Source organism: Mesoplodon densirostris, chromosome 2 (assembly GCF_025265405.1).
Source record: "Mesoplodon densirostris isolate mMesDen1 chromosome 2, mMesDen1 primary haplotype, whole genome shotgun sequence".
Taxonomy (NCBI): domain Eukaryota; kingdom Metazoa; phylum Chordata; class Mammalia; order Artiodactyla; family Ziphiidae; genus Mesoplodon; species Mesoplodon densirostris.
The window spans coordinates 1,389,136-1,410,421 of record NC_082662.1 but is presented as its reverse complement, the minus strand read 5'-3'; the positions used below and the strand labels follow the sequence as shown (position 1 = coordinate 1,410,421).

Sequence of the window (21,286 nt, the reverse complement as noted above, 5' to 3'; positions counted from 1 at the left end):
CCGACCTCCCTGAGGTCCCAGGGTGACTAACACTTCTGAGGGCACAGGGCCGTGATTGAATACCCAACAGCCCATCGGGCTGTCCACACCGGATCTCCCCTCTTCCTCTGCACCCCCTGGGGACGAGCAGCCGCCAGGATGCTCCAGAACATGGACCCGTCCAAGGAACCCTGTGACGACTTCTACCAGTACGCGTGAGGGGGCTGGCTGCGGCGCCACGTGATCCCCAAGACCAACTCACAATACAGCATCTTCGACATCCTCCAGGATGAGCTGGAGATCATTCTCAAAGGTGCGCACAGCCTCCACCGAAGGAGTGGGGACAACCCGTCGAGCCAGTGGGCACAGGGGACAGGGAGGGAGTCCCCTGGGATAAAGGCCTCCACCGAGTGCGGCAGGGACACGGGCACCTTTGACCTGACCTCCCCAGCAGCCTCCTCAGGCCTCTATCCAGCTTCTCCTCTGCCCACAGGGGTGCTAGAGAATTCTACCACCAAGGATCGGCCAGCTGTACAGAAGGCCAAGGTGCTGTACCGCTCCTGCATGAACGAGAGTGAGTGGCCAATGGAGCTGCCCTGCCAGGACCCTGTTCCAGGACCCCAAGGCCCTGCGACAGAGTGCGGCGGAGCGGGCGCCTCTCCAGACCCGTGCCAGTGGGAGCTGTGTGCTCCCCGTGGCTGGCCAACGGGCCCAGGTGCCCTACGGGGTCCAGGCTGACTGCCAGCTGCCCGGGACTGGCTCACACCCTGACCCCAGCCAGCCACACTGTGCCCAGGCAGGAGGAGTCTGCCTGGGAGGCCCAGGGGAAATGCACGTGCATATGCGTGTGTGTGCGCACGTGCACGCGCCTGTGTGTGATTTGAAGGAAACATTATTCGGGGCACTTGGTAAAGATGGTAAATGGCAGACTCTTCAGGGCCATGTCAGTAGGTGCAGGCATCACTGCAGCGGGGTCTAGAAAGAGGGGAGGGAGACTGGGCTCCACTCCAAACACAGCGAGGGCAGGCAGGTGAGGGTTTAGAGCCGAGGGCAGGAGGGCTCCGTGAAGGGAAGATTGCTAACAGGAGACATGGTGGGGGTGGGGGGGCGTGTCTGGCAAAACTAACCTAACGGGATTCTTGTTGAAGGCAGGCCAGGCAGTCAGACATCACCTGGGGGACAGTGAGGGTCGAGGACTCCGGTCAGCTACCGAGAGTGATCAGATATTCAGGGGGCAGTGGGAGTTCTGGTTAAAATGACCACGCAGAGTTCTTGCTAAAACTGGATTTTACCAGGAGGTGCGGTGATGGGCCCAGTAGAAGGTGCAGCAGCTGGACTGAAGGCAGAATCGAGAGATAATCTTGCCGTGTGTGTGTGTGTGTGTGTGTGTGTAGATGCAAACACATGTCTATTGTGTGTGTGTATGCACATGTGTGTAGGAATATGTGTATATGTGTATGTGTGTATATGTGTGTACACGTATATGTGTATTATGTCTATGTGTGTGTGTTTGGGTATATATATATATGTCTGTATGCCTGTATGTGTGTGTGTATATATGTGTGTGTATGTCCATGTGTATATGTGTGTCTATGTGTATGCATTTTTGTATGTGTGTACATATATGTGTATATGGGTATTATGTCTATGTATGTGTCTGTGTGTCTATATGTGCATGTGTGTATGCATGTGTGTACGTGGGTACGTATATATGTGTATATGCCTGTGTATGTCTGTGTGTGTAGGCATATGTGTGTAGGTGTGTGTATGTCTATGTGTGTATATGTGTGTCTGTGTGTATTTATGTGTTTTGTGTGTATATGTGTGTACATATATATGTGTATATGGGCATTATACCTATGGTGTGTATGTGTGTATATGGGTATATATGTCTATGTGTGTGTAACTTTGTGTGTATGTCCGAGTGTGTGTTTGTGTGTATGTGTGTGTTGTGCGGCAGGGGTAGGGGGCAGTTTCCCAGTGCTTTGGTTCCTGTTAAGAGGATTCACACACTTGGGGCCCCTCCGGCCCGTCTTCCCTTAGGCACCTGCCTGGGGGCCTGCAAACCCAGCCTGTGGTTCCGGCTGCTCTGGGGGACCGCTTCCCCTCCTCGGCACCAGGGTTTGAGGCTGGCTGTTTCCCCAGGGGTCTCCTGCAGGGCAGGGTTTGTTTCTGACGTACCTAATCGCGAGACTTGTAGGGCCCCCAGCATTATCGGGGTGTCTCCATGGGGTCCTGGGCTGGCACACTCCTCTCCTCCCCATGGAAACAGGAGGTCACGTGATCCAGTCTGGCCAGCACCTGCCAGGTGAAGGAGATGCACTGTGTTCCCACCTGTATAGAGTTTCTGGCCTGAGAGACCAAATGTACGAAAGGACAACAGCCAGACCGTGTATAAAAATACAACCCTGACCCCGGGTCTGCAGCCAGGCGGCCAGGCCATCACCTGCGGGAACCAGCCCAGGAAGCCAAACAGTAACTCCTGTAATGATCTGCCCGAGATGGCCGACCTGACCCGTCACTGGCAGCTCCCTAGGTTTTGTCCCCGCTCCCAACTCAGGACCCAAGAAAGCAAGCCCAGCGTGCTCCCACCAGCCATGTGGGACACCCTGCTTCTCGCTCCCCCAGGCCCCGGCCCCCATCAGGGCACCCTTGGAGCCGCCCCCCTCCCCCTGGACCGCTCCCCTCCCAGCCCGCCCCTCCAGGTCAAGCGACCAACCGGCGAGGCCCTCCCCGCCCTGAAGCCTCCACCTTGTCAGCAGCGGGCCAGCTCTATTCCCACCTTTGCGGGTTCTTGTGCCAAGCTCTCCCAAGCTTCCTGGGCGCCCCCATGCTGGGAAGCTGTGCTCCATGCTCTGTCAGCAGTTCAGTCCACCCGATGCTGGAGCTGGAGGGCACGTGGGCTTCCCAGCCGCCGGCTTGGACCCCCATCCCTGCCTGTTCCCGGCCTTCCAGAGTACCGCCTGGGCTTCTCTGAGCTTCGGGGCCTCCCCTTCCACACCCTTGTCCTGGTGGCGCCTGTGCTTTCATCATCCCCAGCCCCTTTCCCGCCTGCGTCCCGTCTCTGCTCTTTCCAGGCCCCTGCGTGTCCTGTGCTGCAGAGTCTGCACCGGGAGGGTCAGGCTCCGCGCCGGGCATCAGCATCCTCGTGGGTCCATGTGCCGGCGGGTGTCACGCCCACCCCACCTTCTCCCCGCCAGGGCATCGGGTGAGCGACCGCTCCCTCCCCTCTCAGATGAGATAGAAAAGCGAGACTCGCAGCCCCTGCTGGACATCCTGGAGGTGGTAGGAGGCTGGCCAGTGGCCATGGACAAGTGGAGCGAGAGCGTAGGTAAGGCAGGGCCTGGTGGCAGCCTCGCATGGGCGGGTGGCCCTGGGCCTGGGGCTCCTTGGAACAGAGACCTTCCAGGCCCGAGCTGGAGAGTTTGCAGCAGCTGCTGGCGGGCTCCCAGCAGCTGGGCCCCTCCACTCTGCAGAGGCGCATCCCTTCCAGAGCCCTAGGGAAGGACCTGGGCTCCGGCTCTCAGCGTGGGCCCTGCTCCCTGTTCTCGGCGGGTGGGGGGCACACAGCGCTGCTCTCAGGGCCCTGTTGATCCCCGTGGACTCTGTGGGGATAGTTCTGGGATCCCCTGTTGGACGAGGGGCTGGGCTAGGACCCCAGGTCCTGGCAGGTCTCCAGCATGGGGTGCTGGCCCCCAGGCCCCCGGTGGGAGCTGGAGCAGCAGCTGGCCGTGATGAACGCGCAGTTCAACCGGCGGGTCCTCATCGACCTCTTCGTCTGGAACGACAACCAGAACTCCAGCCAGTACATCATCTACGTACGAGCCGCGCTGGGGGGCCGGGTAGGCCGGGTCCCCTGGGCCTGGCTGGGGGCTCCCACAGGGCAACGGGGAGACAGCTGTTACCACAGGAGGCGGGTGGCCCGCATATGCTCCCAGGGCCCTGCTATCATCCACACCTGCAGTTCAGGGGACCTGTGCCGATGGTCTGGGTTTCTGCTGGGCCTTCCGGCACCCGTGTCCTGACCAGAGGGGCGGCCCAGGTGCCGAGCTGGTCCTCGGGACGGTCCGTCCAGGCCTTTGGCACCAGCACAGAAAGCCCGACCTCAAAGAGCCACCACTGGCCACAGAGAGGCCACAGAGGACCCCGCGTGGAATACACGGGAGGGGGTAGGGGAGGGGGGCTGTCCAAGGCCCTGTGGGTGGCCCGCACCCCCTGGCCACCCCTCAGCCCACCTGCAGTCCAGCCCCAGAGCAGGGGTCAGGGCCCAGTACCTACACACGCTCCAGATGGAGCGCCCGTTCCCACCAGGCACAGCATGGTGGAGGGGAGAGGGCTGAGCCCACCTCGGCAAGGCTAGGGGTGTCCCGGCTCCATGCCCAGGTTCCCATGCTCTGTCCCCAGATAGACCAGCCAACCTTGGGCATGCCGTCCCGAGAGCACTACTTCAATGAGGGCAGCGACCAGAAGGTGAGTCAGGGGTAGCCCGACGCTGGACCTGCTCCCCCTGGCGTTTTCCCGCCGGCCCCTTCCACTCTGGGTGCCCTCCACCCATCACTCCAGGGCCCACCTGTGGCCAGCTCCCTGTGTGTCCCCTCGACACTAACCCCACAGCTAGCCTTTGTGGGCACTTGCGTGGCTCAAGCCCGGTGCTGAGGGCTGGACACGCAGGCGTGGGCCCCTGCCTTTGTCACCATCGTAGGGGTGTCCCTGAACCCCCAGAGGCAGGCTCGGGAATCCACTCAGCCCTGCAGCCCCGAGGGGCACACCCTGCCATCCCCATCTCGCCAGGGCAAGACTGCGGTCCACACCGCCGGCTCACTGCACATGGCCTGTAGAGATCTGAATGCAGGCCACCCGGGCCCTGCCTGCTCCCTGAGCCACCCTCCTCCTGCACCCAGGAGAAGAGAGATGGGGAACCGAACAGCAGCAAGGCACGCGGGACAGGGACAGGGGTTGTGGAAGGGGGAGTCGGGGGGGAAGGCCGGGGAGCAGACTGAAAGACAGGAGGTGACATATCCCACGGCCTGGAAGCAGTGTGGTGGGCCTCGTGGAGGAGGTGGGCTGTGAGCTAGGCCAGGAGGGTCCAGCCAAGAGAAAAGACAAGTGTGGCCAAAAGAAGGAGCCGTGAAGTGGGCAGTGGGGCTGGGAGAACAGCCCAAGGAACCCAACTCAGAGCAGCAGGAACTGGGGCCCCTGGAAGGGCTCACAACTTGCAGCCATGGATCAGACCCAGAAGCTGCTGGCCAAGACCGGCCTAGCGGCATCAGCCCAGCCTGATGCCAAGTAACTGGGAAGATGTGGCCTCTGTGGTCCCTGCTTGCAAACGAGGAAACCACCCCCCAAGACAGGCCCCAAGAAGGCGGGTCCAGGAGGGACACACAGCCTCAGGACCCAGCTCCTGACACCCAGCCTAGGCAAGCCCGGCTAGGGCAGCCCGCCTGAACCCTGGCGCCCGATGGCTCTGGGCCTTTACTAGCACCTACTGTGTGCCCCGCACTTTATAGGCAGCCATGCAGTCCGCTTGAATAGGTCTCTGGTCCTGCGCGAGCTGCTCAGGCACGGGGTCGCACAGAGAAGGGATGCAGCAGGGAGCCCGGCACTGAGCGTCTGGCTGTGGGTCAGAAAGCAGCCCATCCAGCAGGTCTGGGGAGCAGGCGCCGTCCACCCACGGGGCTCACAGCCTCCCACCCGCCGGCTTGCCAGCAGCATGAGTCCCAGCACCAAGGGCCCCTGGTCTGGGAGGCGTGGGCCGTCTGGAACCCCCAAGCCAATGGGCATCCCGAGGGCTGCTTTGTGGCATATGCCCACCCCACCCCCACAGAGAGCTCTATGGGGGCCAAGGTGGCCGAGGTCGCCAGACTGTGTCCTGCACCCTTTGGCTCAGGTACGGGAAGCCTACCTGCAGTTCATAGTGTAGGTGGCCACGATGCTTCGGGTGGACATGAACCTCCCCCAGAACAGCGACCTGGTGCAGGAGGACATGGCCCAGGTGCTGGAGCTGGAGACGCAGCTGGCCAACATGAGGCCACGGACCGGGGGCGGATGGGGTTGGGGGGATCAGGCCAGCTGCCCCACCCCCGTGACCACCTGCCCCGCTGCAGGCCACGGCCGCCTGGGAGGAGCGGCACGACGTCACCGCCCTGTACCACAGGATGGACCTGGAGCAGCTCCAGAACAAGTTCGGTCTGAAGGTGAGCCCCAGCCGTACCCGCCCCGCCTCTCTCCCCTAAGCCTCAAATATGCCCACCCCAAGCAGGGCCCACGGGACTGGTCACCCAAACAGGGACACATCCACATGAGGACGGCAGGTGTCAGCTGGCTGCCTGGGGATCGGGGCCACCCGCCTGTGAGGTGCCTGCTGCGACGTCCCAGGTCTTCTGAGTGGGAGAGTGGCCTGCGAGGGGCTGCTGACTCACCTGCCTGAGTGGGGCAGGCCCCCCGCCTGGGGCTTCCTATCCCCAGGCCCGGCTCGGGGCCCCAGCGCAGCTCTGCCCCTGACAGAGGGCCCCACGGCCGGACCCTCGGACCCTCCCCTCCCGCTGGCCAGGCCTTAGGCTCAGGGGCCTGGACTGGGGAGGGGCAGCCCAGCCCGGGAAGGGGGAGCTCCGCCCTGCGCCCCCCAAGGCCCTGCACTCACTCAGCCTGTCCTGAGCAGTCAGAGGGGCCTCCTCCTGTGGAAGGAGGGTCCGGACGTGGCTCTAGCCACTGCCAGCTGACTGCAGCGACCAAGGCCCAGGTCAGAGGGAGAAGGGTGCAGCTGGGGACGGAGCCCGCCGTCAGAGGCAGGGCCTGAATCTCCTTCCTGTGACCAGAACACTTAAGTGTCTGGAGCCACAGAACAAGACGGGAGAACTCAGAGGACCCTGCCCGGGGGTCCTGCACCTGGTGCTCCAGGAGGCCCCGTCGTCCCCGTGCTTCCTTCCCAGCTCCCAGCGCTGGCCTGCTGTGACACCACCCCGCACCGCCCGCCAGCTCGCCCCCTCCCAGGCGGGCACTTTGAGGGGCCAGCCGTGCTCTGGCACCGACTCCATCCATGAACGAAGCAGGCAGCCCCCGCCCAGGGCTTGGGTGGGGGAAAAGGAGATGTGGCCTACAGAGTGTGTCAGAGGGCAGGCAAGGGGGGCACAGAGGACCAGCGAGTGCCAAGGTCCTGAGGCCGGGGCTGCAGGGTGGCTGGGGGCGAGCTGAGGCCGGGGAGGCAGGGTGGACCGTGTCGGGCCTCCGGGGCCATTTTGAAGGCACCGGCTTTGATGGGACAGGACTTGACTCATAGCGAAGAGAACCTGGCTGCTGAGGACACAGGGGAGGGACTGAGGGCCAGAAGCAGGGAGACGGTCAGGAGGCCGCAGCACTGCCCAGGCGGGACCAGGCGGCCTGGGACAGCGGCAGCGGGAGTGCCGAGAGGCGTGGCTCGTGCGTTCACTTGGAAGGGAGAACCAGCAGGACTTGCAAATGGACCAAACGTGGGAAGTGAGAGGAAGGGGGGGCACAGATGGCCAGAAGGTGCCATGGAGACGCCCCGGAGCAGGGGTGGCCACGGGCAGGAACCCAGGGCTGGGGGTGTCTGGACTATAATGCGTTTATAGAGCTTAGAATTGCGACACGTGAGCACATCCACACAGCCCCCTCCCTGCCCTCCTCCCCAAAGCAGCCGCCATCCAGCTTCCACCACACGCGTGCAGTGGGCTGCGTTCTTCTAGGTTCTGTAGGTGAGGCTACTTCTCACCGTCATTACACCTCGTGTCGCTGGGGCAGCAACGGCCTCTCAGCCATCCGCATCGCTGTACGATCGATCCTGAGAACACACAGCGGTTTGTGCTCCTGTTCTACTCTTGCTGGGCCTCTGGCTCAGTTCCAGTTCTGGACTTTTCTGAGCGATGTCGCTACGCTCATTCTCACGCACGTCTTTTGGCGCACACACGCGAGCGTTTCTGCCAGGTGTCCACCTAGGGATGAAGTGGCCAGGTCTTAGGACGCAGCTCATTCGAAAGTCATCATACAGATTTACACTCCCCAACAGGAGGGTGTGGAACACCCCCTCCAATGCTTGGTGGTGCTCATTCCTTCCGTCTCAGACCATCTATGGGTGTGTTGCAGATGAATGTGTTGCGGAATTTCATCTGGGTTGGATTTGACTTTCCCTGAGCACTACTTCACACTGACTGGCCAACGGTGGCCCCCTTTTGTGAAGTGTCTGCTCAGGTCTCTTGCCCCTCTGTACTACTGGGATATCTGCCTTCTTCTCACTGACTTTTAGTTCTTTGAATACATTGGATGTGACCCCTTGGTCAGTTTCTGTGTAGTAAATGTCCTTTCCAGTGGGCAGCCTGCTGTTTTACTTTCATACTGGTTCTTTTTTTTTAAGGAGGGCTTAAAATAGTCCAATTTATCAGAGACGGATGGATCCTGTCTCTATGGCTGGCGTTCATTGTGTCCTGCTTAAGAAATCTTTGCCTGCCAAGGTTGTTTAGGTCGACAGTCTGCCTTGAGTTGATTTTTTAGGTACAGTGAGAAGAAGGAATTGTTTCCTGTGCTCCTTGTGGCTGTCCAGATGATCTAGCGCCATTTATTGAAAAGACTCCCCCATTAGCCATTGCACTGTATGCCAACTTGATGAAAGACCGAGTGTCTTTTTGTGCACTTGTGCCTGTGTGCACGTCTGGGTCTGTGCCTTTGTACCTGTGTGTGTATCTCTGAACTCTCGTCTGTTCCTTTGGTCTCTCCGTCGATTCACGTGCCGGAACCTACTGCCTCCATTGCTATAGCTTTGTGGTACGTTTTGATGTCCACCAACTCTGTTCTTCAAATCGTTTATTCTTGATCTTTTGCATTTTCTTACAAGACTCAGAGTCAGCTAGTCAATTACACACACACACACACACACACACACACACACAAAATGATGCTGAGATTTTGACAGGGATTGCTTGAAATCTAAGCATCAATTTGGGGAAGATCCACATCTTTCCAAGGTTGAGTCTTCTGATCCATGAAACTTCCAGATAATTACTTCCATATATTTATGTTTTCTTTCATTTCTCTCAATAAGTTTTATAGTTTTCTACTTCAAGGCCTTACATATCTTTCATTACATTTGTTCCTAGGTGCTTGGTTTTTTAATATCATTGTAAATGGTGTCATTTTGCAATTTCTCTTATTGTTTGTGGCTAGTATACAGCAATACTTTGTATACAGCAATTTTACTCAAAGCATGTAGTAGTTCTAATAGTTTATCCTTTAATATTTTATAGACCCAGAATCATGTCCTTTGTGAAAAATAAGTTTTATTTCTTCCCTTTTCAATCCTTATTGATTTTATTTTTTTCTTGTCTTATTGAACTGGCTAGGACTTTCAGCATAATGCTGAAGTCATGACAGTAGATATCTTGTTTCCCCCCTGATCTCAGAAGAAAAGCTTGCAACATTTTGCAAGCTTTCATTTAATTTTGTTTGCTGTAGAGTGGGGTTTTGTTTGTTGCCACTGCTGCTGTTGTACAGATCCTTTTATTAGATTACAGAACTTCTATTTCGATTTGCTGAGTCTTTTTCATGAATAGTCAATTTTAATATGCCTTATCTACATCTATTGAAATTACCATGTGATTTTCCTTCTGTATTCAGTTACCATAGTGAATTATATTGATTTGATTTTCAAATGTTACACCACACTTGTATTCCTTGAGTAAATTTAATTTGGCTGTGTTGCATTATCCATTTTATATAGGTATGGATGAATTCCAATTGCTAATATTTTGCTTAGAATTTTTGTATCAATTATCATAAATGAGACTGGCCTATTTTTTTCTTTTCATGTCCTTATTTTGGTATTAAGGTTATTTTTGGTCTCATAAATCAAGTTGAAAGAGTTTTCTCTTTTTTCCTTCTCTGGAAAGTTTAAGATTGGCAGTATGTTTTCCTTAAATGTCAGATAGTATCCACTGGAAAAGCCAGATGAGTCTGGAAATTTCTATGCGGAAATATTTTAAATAATCCAGTTTTTTACATACAAAACTATTTATATTTTCTATCTCTTCTTTTTTTCTAAGTTGTGTTTTTCCAGGAATTCTTCCATTACACTTGAATTTTCCAATATATTGCCATAATCTCTCTTCACTGTTTGTAGGCTCTGTAGTAGTGTCACCCACCTTTTTCCTGATTCTGATTACCTGCACCTTCTCTCTTATTTTTTGAATATTCTTTAGAGGGGGCTGGGTTTCTTGGATGCCCAAGAACTGTGTCTACCTCTCCACCTCTCCCTCTTTCTCCTCACTCCCTCCTTCTCCAGGGATTTAACTGGACTCTCTTCATACAATCTGTGCTATCCTCTGTCAAAATCGAGCTGCTGCCAGATGAGGAAGTGGTGGTCTATGGCATCCCCTACCTCCAGAATCTTGAAGACATCATCGATGTCTACTCATCCAGGTGAGGCTCAAGGAAGGTCCCAAGAGGTGTCAGCATCTTTCCCCTGTTCTCTCCTCATCTCCAACAGCTCCTCCCCTCAGCAGAGGACCCCATAAAGCATTACTCTGAGGCACGAGGGACACGACGGGGTCAAATGTTTGTGGCCAGTGGAACCTTACATTAGAGATGCGAACCCCTCCTTGAGTCATCCAGGGGCAGGCAGGATGTATCTGTGGGTCGTCTTGGAGATTTTCTCCACCACCCTGAAGTCTCTGTTTGGTGTGGAGCCTGCTGTCCAAGGGCCCATAAACCACACCCTCTCCCTGGGCAAACAGCGCACACCTGTTCTATCCCCTGCCCTCTGCCTCCTGCCCCAGGACCATGCAGAACTACCTGGTCTGGCGCCTGGTGCTGGACCTCATCAGCAGCCTGAGCCAGAGATTCAAGGATGCACGTGCAAACTACGGCAAGGTGAGCGATGCCCTGCCCCTGCACCGAGCCTGGCCTGTTTCTTTGATAACACTGACCACCTGCTGTGGGCCAAGCACCAAGGTCCACCCTGGGATCAGAGCTGTGATCCAGGCTCATGAGACACGCCCTCTTGGGGCAGCCTAACAATAAGCCATCAACAAAGCACAATCTGATCTTTCAAGACCAGCAAGTACGATGTGAGGGGAGGGGGTGAGGGCAGGGAGAGTGACCATGGAGACCTCAAGGCACGAATGACCCAGGCCAGATTCCCAGGAGCAGAAACAGCTAGTGCAGAGGGCCTGGGGCAGGGACCCCGGGGTCACATGGGGGAAGGAAGGAGATGAGGTCGGGGAGGAGGGGGAGGCAACCATGGGCCAGAGCAGCATGCGGATCCCACGTGCACTGAGAGCCACTGGGGTGTTAAGAGTGGGAACCACAGGCCGATGTCCCGCCTGGTGTGGTCATTCTGGCTGCTGTGGGGGCACAGGCCGAGTGGAGGCAGGTGCCATCATCAGCTGGGGGGCGTGGACCAGGGCATCGGCACTAGATGAAGGCGCTGACAACAGGCAGTTGACGTTGGATGAGGGGATGAGGAACCGGGGAGTCGGGGGCCTCTGAGGTTCTTCACCAGGGACATGGGGTGGCAGAGATCCGGCCCCCATCGGGGAGATGGGGGCAGAACAGGTTGTGGCAATCAGGCTCCTGCTTTGCCGTCTTGGGCTGAGGACACTACGAGACAAGCGTGGAGAAGGGAGCTGAATCCCAGAGCTCAGAGGACAGAGAATGAGTCACACTGACTTCCTAAGAGGCAGGAAACCCCATAGCCCCGGAACGTGTGGCCAGATGCTGGGCAGAGCTCCGAGGTGGCCAAGATTTGGGGCCAGAAATCTGACGGGGGACACATTTCCATCCTGTGCCCTGTGTCCCCAGGGACAGATGGGCAGACATTCTCATCGTCATTTTGGAGACGGGAAAACCAGGGCCCAGACAGCTGGCGGCTCACGGCTGAGCTAGACAAGGCCCCCAAGGTCAACGCCAGCCTGTGCTTTGGGGTAGGGCTGGAGTGTTTGAGAGCAGAGTCGGCAAAACAGCCAGGCCAGGGTGGCAGGGACAGGGGACAAGGAGGAACTCGGGGCCGGGCAGGGCACCCGCACCCCGGGGTCCGCCTGGGCCGGGAGCCCAGCCCTCCAAACGGCACACCCAGTCCTCCTACACCAGGGGTGGTGTTCAGAGGGAGTGTCTGAGTTCACCAATGTCCCCCACTGGCCCCTGGGCATGCTGGGGCCAAGGCCAGGGAAGCAGACGTTGGCAAACGTGGTGAAATGAAACGTGCCAGGCGCTGTACGGCACAACGGTGGAGGAGGTGCGCTGGCGGGAGTGCGTCAGCTACGTCAACAGCAACATGGAGAGTGCCGTGGGCTCACTCTACGTCAAGGAGGCCTTCCCCGGGGACAGCAAGAATGTGGTACGTGCCCGGCGACCCCGCCCTGGGCCAGGGGACACCAGCCCGTGGCACCTCTCACCCCAGCAGTGCCTGTGTGCTCAGCAGTACCAGGGAGCACGTGTTTGCCCGGCGCCCCATCACACAGCGGGATGCGGGGGAGCCTTGCCCGCCCCAGGCCTCTGGCCCCCAACAGCTATTGGCCCCAACCCCCAGCCCTGCGGGCCTGCCTGGGAAGGGGATAAGCTGTACGAGGTGTGAGTCCAGGGCCTGGCAGGCCCTAGGCCCACCCAAGACAAAGTGCTGCCGTGGGGACCCTGTCCCAGGGGGTCAGATCCCGCCCCCAACCCCCCACCATGTTCGGAGCGGCCCCCTGCAGAGACCCCAACGCCAATCAGCCAGGCACCAGGGTCATGCGCTCCCCCAAGGTCGGAGAGCTCGTCGACAAGCTGCGGGCAGTGTTCGTGGAGACCCTGGACGAGCTGAGCTGGATGGATGAGCCATCCAAGGAGAAGGCCCAGGAGAAGGTGGGCAGGAGGCTGGGAGAGGGTGGTCCCAGCGCGAGGGGCACAGGGTAATCATCGCCACCCCTTCCTCAGAGATGAGGACAGTGAGCCTGGGGGGTGGGGGGCTGGCTCAGGGAGGGGCTGTGGGCAGAGGCGAGGCCCCCCAGCAATGGGTGGGGGCGGCCACGGCCACAGGGAGCAGGACCCCCTCTGGGCTAGTGTGACAGACAGCGGCCAAGCAGCTCTGCCCGGCCCGACCCCAGACCCCTGGCTGGCGGCCGGGTGCGAAGGTCGGTCTCTGGTTGAGCGCTTCCACGTTCTGTCCCCATTAGCCTCCCCACAGCCTGCAAGGAGGGCGAGTCCCTTAGCCCTTGACCCACATGGCGGGGGCAAAGCCAGGATGCCCACAGTGGGGCGGGCAGGGACCGGCCCCCATCTCCTCCCTAGGCCATGAGCATCCAGGAGCAGATTGGGTATCCCGACTACATCCTGGAGGAGGGGAACAAACTCCTGGACGAGGAGTATTCCAATGCGCGTGCCACCCAGACAGCCCCACCTGTCCCCTGGCCCCAACCCAACCCGTCCCTGAGCCAGTCCCCAAGGACCTTGGGCCCTCAACTACCGGGGGTGGATTCCGTCCATGACGCAGCCACCTGGCCACACGCTGGGGCTCTACCATCACCTTCCATTACAGGTGGGGAAACCATGGCTGGGAGTGACTTGGATCTTGCCCAGTAAATGCACAGAGCCAGGGTTGGTCCCTAGTCCACCTGCATCCAGAGCCTATGGGCCACATTTGGGACTGCCCGGCGAGTCCTGAGGCCAGTCCCCATCCGCCCGTGACCTCCCTGACCCCCGGGCCCCTCGAGGACCCCGCACGCATGCCCACCCGTCTCCTGTAGCTGAAATTCTCGGAGCACCTGTACTTTGAGAATGGACTGCAGAATCTCAAGGCTGACACCCAGCGGAGCCTCAAGAAGCTTCGGGAGAAGGTGGACCAAAACCTGTGAGTGGGGATGGCACGGGGGGGTGGGGGGAAATGAGCCAGCGGGGAAGGGCGGTGGGTCTGACTCAGAGCCCCCCCACTGCACCCACCCTCTGCTTGTGGGGTCCCAGGGAGAAGCCAGGGCTTTGGACTGGCCTAGACCCTGTCCTGGCTGTTGGCCGTGCTGGCCTCGAGGCATGATCACTGTGCATGGGTCAGGGTGGGCTCTGGTCAGCCGAGTGGGGGAACCTGGAGGGCAGGCCCAGGAGACCTGGGCCCTGAATGGCCCACTTGTCCATCACAGCTGGATCATCGGGGCCGCCGTGGTGAATGCGTTCTACTCCCCAAACCGAAACCAGATTGGTGTGTCCACCCCGCCCCCCATGAGCCCTGCCCTCTTGCCTAAAGAGCCTAGGTTTTCTGCTCTGTAAAGTGGGGCAGGGGATCATAACCTTTACCTCCCCGGCTGTGAGGTTAAATGACAGGACGCCTAGGTGTGCCCACCCCGAGCCTGGCACACAGCTGTGCTCACCCACAGCTCATTCCGTCCCCCACTGCCTCCTCACCACAGTGTTTCCTGCCGGGATCCTCCAGCCCCCTTTCTTCAGCAAGGAGCAGCCACAGGCCTTGAACTTTGGGGGCATCGGGATGGTGATTGGGCACGAGATCACCCATGGCTTTGATGACAACGGTACGGGGCTGCCTGGAGGTCAGAGCTGCACCTCCAGTCACAAACACATCCCTCCCGCCACTGCGCGGGGGCCCCCTGCCTGGTTCCAGGGGCCTCCAGCTGCCACCCAGTGAGGCTGGCTTTCCCATAGGGCTAGACCACCGAAACCCTCTGAGGGCAGCCCCATGTCCCCAGGGTCCAGTGCTGCCCTCCCCTGGGGTTTAGAGAGTGTGGACGCCACAGCAAGGGTCCTTAGTCCACAGTGCCTCTGGGGTCCTGTGACCCAAGACCCCAGGTCCTGACCTTGGGGATGGCATGGACACCACTGAAGACTCCCGTCCCCCAGGGCCTGAGCAGCCCCGTGACAGGGGGCCCATTCTCTGCTCACATGAGCTCTAGACACTGGGGTTCCCGGAAGGACATAGGGGAGAGGCTGGCGCTGGGCAGGTCGGGCCTCGTGGGCAGCCTCCCGCCCCCGTCCAGGCCGGAACTTCGACAAGAACGGGAACATGATGGACTGGTGGAGTGACTTCTCAGCCCAGCACTTCTGCAAGCAGTCGGAGTGCATGGTCTACCAGTATGGCAACTACTCCTGGGACCTGGCCGACGACCAGAATGTGAGCGGCCACCGCCCGGACACACCGCAGCCCTGGCCTGGGGGAGGGCGGGGGGCGGGGCCCGGGCGCCCCCGCCATACTGTCTCCTGCCTGCAGGTGAATGGCTTCAGTACCCTCGGGGAAAACATCGCAGACAATGGAGGGCTGCGGCAGGCCTACAAGGTGCGTCCAAGCAGGGACCCTGAGGAGGCGGGGCGGGGAGCGACCAGGTCCAGGGAGGGACGGCCCCTCAGCGCGGCAGGGACTGACCCCCTCCCAAGCCCAGGCACATCCTGGGACCCTTCTCCATCTGACGGGGAGGCGGCAGAGCCTGCTGGCCACAGGCGGGCAGGCCCACACTTTACCCCAACCTTAGCTGAGGCCTCCGCGCTCTGGGGAGACCACTGTCCACTGCCAAGTAAGGCAGTGACAGTCACTGAACGCCCGCCAGCCTCAGCGACACCCCTGCACCAGCAGCCTTGGGCACTGGGTGTCAGGTGCTCATTCATGTGGCGGGCAGCCCGGGGAAGTGGGCTCCCACCGAGCCCGGGGTCGGTGCTCAGATGGTCCCTAGGGTTCTCAGAGGCCCCACGCTGCAGGGGCAGGACCCCCACCGGAGGAGGCCCGGAAGCCAGACCTCCCTTCCGCCCCGATCCAAGGACCCCGGAGTCCTGGCCAGCCCGGTGCTGCCCCCAGGAGGGCAGGCCCTGGCCCAGCACCCGCTTGGTGCCTGCAGGCTTACCTAAAGTGGGTGGCGGAAGGCGGCAAGGACCAGCAGCTGCCAGGACTGGAGCTGACCCACACGCAGCTGTTCTTCATCAGCTACGCACAGGTCGGAGTCCGCGCCCTGCCTCACTGGCTGGAAACCGGCCCCCCACTTGCATCCTTGGCGAGCCCCAACTAACGCATGCCTCCAGGGACACCCTGGAGGGAAAGCCAGGCAGAACCAGAACTAGTGGGCCAGGAAGGCTTCCTGGAGGGAAAGGATGGTGGCGGCGTTGGAGCTGGGGAAGATTCAGATGTAGCTGTGGAGGGAGAGGGGCGACCCGCTGGCTTCCCTCCCCCCACCCAAGAAGGAGCAGCGGGGGACCTGGCGGGACTCCTTTGTGCCCAGAGAGGAACCAGGCCGCACTCCCTCCGTGCCACAGCCCTAGGGGCGCCCGCCTCCCCAGGCCCGCGGCGCCCCCGCCAGGTCCTCTGGTCCTCCGTGCCCCTGCACCCCATCCCCCCGCCCCTCCTCCAAGTCCCGCAGCCACGCCCCTCGTGCGCCCACAGGTGTGGTGCGGGTCCTACCGGCCCGAGTTCGCCATCCAGTCCATCAAGACTGACGTCCACAGCCCCCTGAAGTACAGGCAAGTGGCCCCCGTGGCCCCGCGCCCGGGCCGGCACCGTCTCAGGCCCCTCCGTCCACCCTCAGGGTGCTGGGCTCGCTGCAGAACCTGGCCGCCTTTGCGGGCGCATTCCACTGCGCGCGGGGCTCCCCCACGCACCCGAAGGTGCGATGCCGTGTCTGGTAGCCAAGGCCGAGCCGCGCTGCGCGGCCCACGCCCACCCGCCGGCCCGAGGTGTCCGGTCCGCGCGGAGACGGTGCTGCCAGCAGGGACCCGCTCCTGGCGGCCGACCCACCCACGCCGCCCCCCGGCCTCCGCGCCCGGCCTGGAGTGCGACCTGGCCCTGAGCCCCCTCCACGCCTGCCCGCGAGAATCTACACCGCCCACCGCAGCCCTGTAGACACAGTTATCGGTCTTCTGGCCGCTCTCCAAAGCGCGTCCTCCTCAGATGTCCACCAGCTTCAGACTTGAGCTAAGTAAAGGCTTTAAAGCAGTCGGCTGCCTTGTCTGTGTAGCAGGGCCCGGGGCCGGCCGTCGGGGTGACATACCTGAGAAAGTGCCCCGCTCTCCCGCTGCACCTGCCGCTGACTGCTGGCGGCCAAGTGAGGAAATGGCAGGGCGCTCCTGACAACTTCCCCAGGCTCTCTGTGCCGGGGGCACAGCAACGGCTATGATGCCCCCAAATGCCCGCCCTCGGGGATCACAGTTCAGGTAGGGAGAGGGGATCCCGACCCAGGAAGGAGCTGAGTTCCAGGAGAGTGGCGGGGGGATACGAGCTGCAGCCCAGAATCTGGATTTTGGGTTTTGTGTGACTGGAAGCCAGTGAGGGGTTAAACCTTGTCACCTGCCCTGAGTTTTTAAATGACCACAGAGAGGCTCTGTTGGGGGCCGGGGACGCTGGGACGCCAGCTAGAAGGCCACTGTGGTTGTCCAGTTCTGGACCAGGGAGCACGGAGACAGTCATCTGAACTCAGACGAGAGAGCTCCTGACGGGGCAGGACAGGAGTTCTGCTCTAGACCTGTTAGGTTTGAGGTGCTTGTCACCTCCCCCCCTCGTGACAGGGGCATTGAGGGAACTGGACATTCCCCCCAGGCTACCCCCCACCCCCAGCGGGGCGCACATGACAAGTCTCACGTGAGTAAAGGGCCTGCTGGCAGAGCAGCCCTTTCCCTAAGTCCCCGACTGTCCACCAGGCTCCAGCGGGTGGAATGGAAACCATCTCCTCCCTGGAAACCCAGTTAGCTCCCACTGGACGTGAGCTCTGACCCCCACCCCTCCAGGCCAGGCTCCCGCCTGGGGCTTGGGGAGTTTCCTCACTATCAGACGGAGCCCATCCCACCCTCGTTTACCACACCCTGGACCTGTTCTCAGACCCCTGACCCACATGTGCCAAAGGCCTGAGGTCTCCAGGGAGGCTACAGGGGCGCGTCCACCACCACCAACCCACCAGAGAAAGCGACTCTGCTAGCAGGGAAGGTGACGCCTCGGGAGGCATGACCGCCCCGCTGGTCTGGATGAAACCAAGAGCGATCAAGGCCGGGGTGGCCAGGGCTGCCAAGGACGCAAGATTCAGAGGCAATGAAAAAACACTGTCCAGAAACTGCAGTTTAATGCTCATCGCTGCCTGCAGACCAGGCAGAGTTCAGCCCCAGCCCAGAGATTCTGGAATTTGTTCACATCCAACTCCCAGTGTGCCCAGGGCAGGAGACACCACCCAGATCCTTGGAGGCCCGGGGCCTTCACCTTGAGCACGCCTCCTCGTCACACTGCAGAGCCAGCAGAGGCCCCATCAGCCTGGCCACACTCCCTGGGGCCAAGAGCAGCTGATCCCACCCTCCAGGGGTCTGTGGCCCAAGTAGGAGGAGGAGTGTGCTGGACAGTCCCCTCCATTCGGGGCACAGGAGGCAGGCCACCCGCACCATGCTAAACTAATGTGGGCAACGGCCACCTGGGACAAACCCCAGCCCTCCCAGGCTGAGAGGACGGGCCCCTCCTCTGCCTTGCAGCCCCTGACCAGCCCCCTGTCCCCTGGAGAGGGCCCTGCTGTGCCTGCCCATCTGGCCACCCTGCCCCTGGCCCATCACCGCAAAGTGGGGTGGCAGTGACATCCTGGGGCTGCTGTGAGCCCAGAATCACCTAAAGCCAACAAGGTCCAGCTCAGCATCTGGCCACAGCAAGTGCTCAACCCAGGGGTTGGCGGCGGTGGGGGGTGGCATTCTTAGCGCAGTGCCCACCCCAGGCCTGGGCTCACCTTGGGCGACTCACTGGTACAGACCTCTGCAGAGATGCCCAGGGCCTGCAGGATGCTCTCCTGGGGGGCGTAGTCACCTGGAGACTTCTGGACAAAGTGTAGCAGCACTTTGTCACCACCTGCAGCCGGCGGTGGGGGTGGGGGGTGGTCGTCAGGGTGCCCCTGTGTGGCCACTACCCCACCTGGTTACTGAGATGAGTGAGCTGTTCTGGCCACGCCCCGCCCAGCTAGGATGACACTCAGAGCTGGGCCACTCCACCAAGGGGGTAACTGTGCTGAGATCAATAAGCCGGAGGGAGGGAGGGTGAGGGCAGGGTCAAGTTCATCAAGACCTTCCCACCTGAGTATGTGGCCCTGCACCCCCGACCCCGTGACCATGCGGTGGCCCCTGATGCCCCTCCCCTGGCCCACCTTTGGCAACCACCAGCAGCCCTCCGCTCTGCAGCAGATCCCCGGAGAGATTCCCCTGGATGCCGACAGCCTTGGCCTGGGGGGAGGGGAGCAGGCCCAGGTCAGTCCTAGACAGAAGCCCCTGCACCTGAGTCCCACACGACCTCGGCAGTCACAAACCTTGGCGGCCACATCACGAACAGGCTTCCCCAGGGAGGCCGGCAGGATGCTCAAGCTGTTGTACCTGCCAAGACACAGCTGGCTTGTCCAGGCTCTGACTCTTCACCAAAGACAGAGCTCCAGCGCCTGCCCCCAGTCTCTGCACAGACCAGTTCCGACAAGCAGGCCCCACCCCATCTCACCAGAGGCTCAGGAGGCACGGGGCAGCCAGGCCAGCAGCTGGCCCAGCCAGGAGCAGCTGCCAGAGCCATGGGGCACCCAGCCTGTGGGCTGGCAGGCCTGGGGCCCCACAGAGGGTGTGGGGAGTGTGGACTGGGTGAGCCCGGGGGTTCTGGCTCAGCTGGCACTGCCAATCAGAGGAGGCAGCCAGCCGGTGGCAGAGGTACCCGAGGTGGCTAGGGTGGCCCCTGACTAGGGCGCTACGTCCAGGTGCCCTCTGCAGCCAGTTGTGGGGAGGCCCTGGGTGAGAAGCCTAACCTACAGCCCATAATAGACACTCGGCACCCAAAAGAGAGCCCGGCAGGGCTGGCTGGAGCAGTGGATGCCCCCAGAGCCCACTTGGCCAGGGAGATGGGGGAGGGGAGAAGAGGAAGAGGGGAGCAGTGAAGCCCCGAGCCCCCAGCTCACCGCTTGAAGTCCAGCTCCTTGTAAAACTGCTTGCTCTCATCCAGGTAGAGCTCTGAAAAGCAGAGGCCACAGGTGGGTGCCCCAGGCCCACCTGCCCCCCCGGCTCACCCTCCTGCATCCGGCCGTCTGTCCACCCTTGGTACCCAGCTCGCCCACCAAGGACCAGGAGGGGCACAGCAGGGCTGACTGTCCCCATTGTTAGAGGAGAGGCAGAGGCCCAGAGGTACAGGTGGGAGAAGCAGGACTTGTCTGGACTCTGCCACTGGGCCCAGGGCTCTGTGAGGGGAGGGGTCCAGCGGCGTGGGGTCGGCAGGCAGTGCAGCCTGGGCTCTGGTCCCAGATACTCCTTGGGGAAAGCATCCGGGGAAGTTCAGGATCTGGCTCCTGGGGAGGCGAGGAGCTGGCAGCTGACCCAGTGAAGACCTTTGCCCTGGATTGCAGGCCAGAGTCACCACTGAGCCCTCCTCAGCGGGAAGAACATCATGTCTGGGGCAGGCGGGTAGAGGCCACAGCCGGAGAAGGCAGGGGAGGGGAGGGGAGGGGACACAGGAGCCTATCAAGGCCGCTCCTGGAGAGAGAAGGGCCTAGGCTGGGCAAGAAGGAGGCAGCGAATGCCCTGAGTTTGAGGAGGGGTCTCAGGGCGGGTTGGGCATTTGGGGGGGTGGGTGCTGCAGGGGGAGGAGGGTGGGGAGTGCAGGCACCTCCCGCGAAGTAGCCACCGTCCAGGAACTCCTGCAGGCCCAGGGCCTCGGGCCCCACGCCCACCAGGCGCACGCCGTGCTGGTCCAGGAGCCCCTTCAGGCTGCTGAGGTCCCGGGCGATCCAGCGACACACCATGCAGCCAAAGCGCCGCAGGCCGGCCACCACGCACGCCTGCTCCTGCCACAGGCTCCGCAGCTCCACGGCCTGCGCCGGGGCGAGTGAGGGGCGCCGCCGGACCACCGCCCGTGCGCACGTCCTCACCCCCGGCCCCGCTCCCGCGCCCCGTGCCCCCGGCCAGCGCCGCGCACGCCCAGCCTGCGCGCCCAGCCTGCGCCCTCAGCTCCGCCCTGTGCCCCGGCGCCGGCCTCGGACGCCGCTGCCAGGTGCCGGGGCGCACCCACCACCCTGAGCCCGTCCAGCCTCACCTCCCCGGTCACCGCGTGCTTCAGGACACATGCGCCCACGCGGGCAAGGTCTACCGTGCTCATGGCAGCTGCCGCCCCGGATTCCAGCAGCAAACCCGCTCTCCAGCAGTCCGCTCAGCCTTCAGTCTTGTGCGCGGCCCGCCCCCGCCCCGGACACGCCCCCAGGCCACCGCCCCGGCCCGCCCCCTCCGCCCTGGCTCCGGCTCCGGCTCCGGCCCCGGCCCCGGCCCCGGCCCCGCCTACCGCAGCTGCCCGTAAGCAAAATAGGCTCCCGGGCACGCATTTTGTATATGCATGAGCCCGTCAGCCAATGGCGCCGCTGGTAGT

At 61.2% G+C, this 21,286-nt stretch overlaps 2 protein-coding genes across 2 annotated transcripts in view; one reads left to right on the top strand and one right to left on the bottom strand.

Annotated features, from left to right (window-relative positions):
• MMEL1 (membrane metalloendopeptidase like 1) overlaps positions 1-16,569 on the top strand; it is a 51,154-nt gene extending 34,585 nt beyond the window's left edge. The window contains 20 exon segments of the mRNA XM_060091533.1: positions 131-292; positions 473-553; positions 3,215-3,310; positions 3,679-3,797; positions 4,384-4,449; positions 5,867-6,001; positions 6,084-6,173; positions 10,268-10,404; positions 10,761-10,854; positions 12,191-12,319; positions 12,724-12,822; positions 13,249-13,332; positions 13,704-13,807; positions 14,091-14,149; positions 14,358-14,477; positions 14,940-15,073; positions 15,170-15,235; positions 15,789-15,884; positions 16,328-16,404; positions 16,470-16,569. Coding sequence (XP_059947516.1) covers positions 131-292; positions 473-553; positions 3,215-3,310; positions 3,679-3,797; positions 4,384-4,449; positions 5,867-6,001; positions 6,084-6,173; positions 10,268-10,404; positions 10,761-10,854; positions 12,191-12,319; positions 12,724-12,822; positions 13,249-13,332; positions 13,704-13,807; positions 14,091-14,149; positions 14,358-14,477; positions 14,940-15,073; positions 15,170-15,235; positions 15,789-15,884; positions 16,328-16,404; positions 16,470-16,569 — 2,048 coding nt within the window.
• A 1,416-nt stretch (positions 16,570-17,985) lies between these two features.
• On the bottom strand, positions 17,986-21,084 carry PRXL2B (peroxiredoxin like 2B). Its single transcript, XM_060079354.1, has 7 exons — positions 20,960-21,084; positions 20,534-20,738; positions 19,833-19,884; positions 19,206-19,269; positions 19,047-19,122; positions 18,636-18,754; positions 17,986-18,150 (listed from the first exon to the last, which is right to left on the bottom strand). The coding sequence occupies exons 1-7, from the start codon at positions 21,020-21,022 to the stop codon at positions 18,124-18,126; spliced, it is 606 nt and encodes a 201-aa protein (XP_059935337.1). The 5' UTR covers positions 21,023-21,084; the 3' UTR covers positions 17,986-18,123.
• Positions 21,085-21,286: the final 202 nt, after the last annotated feature.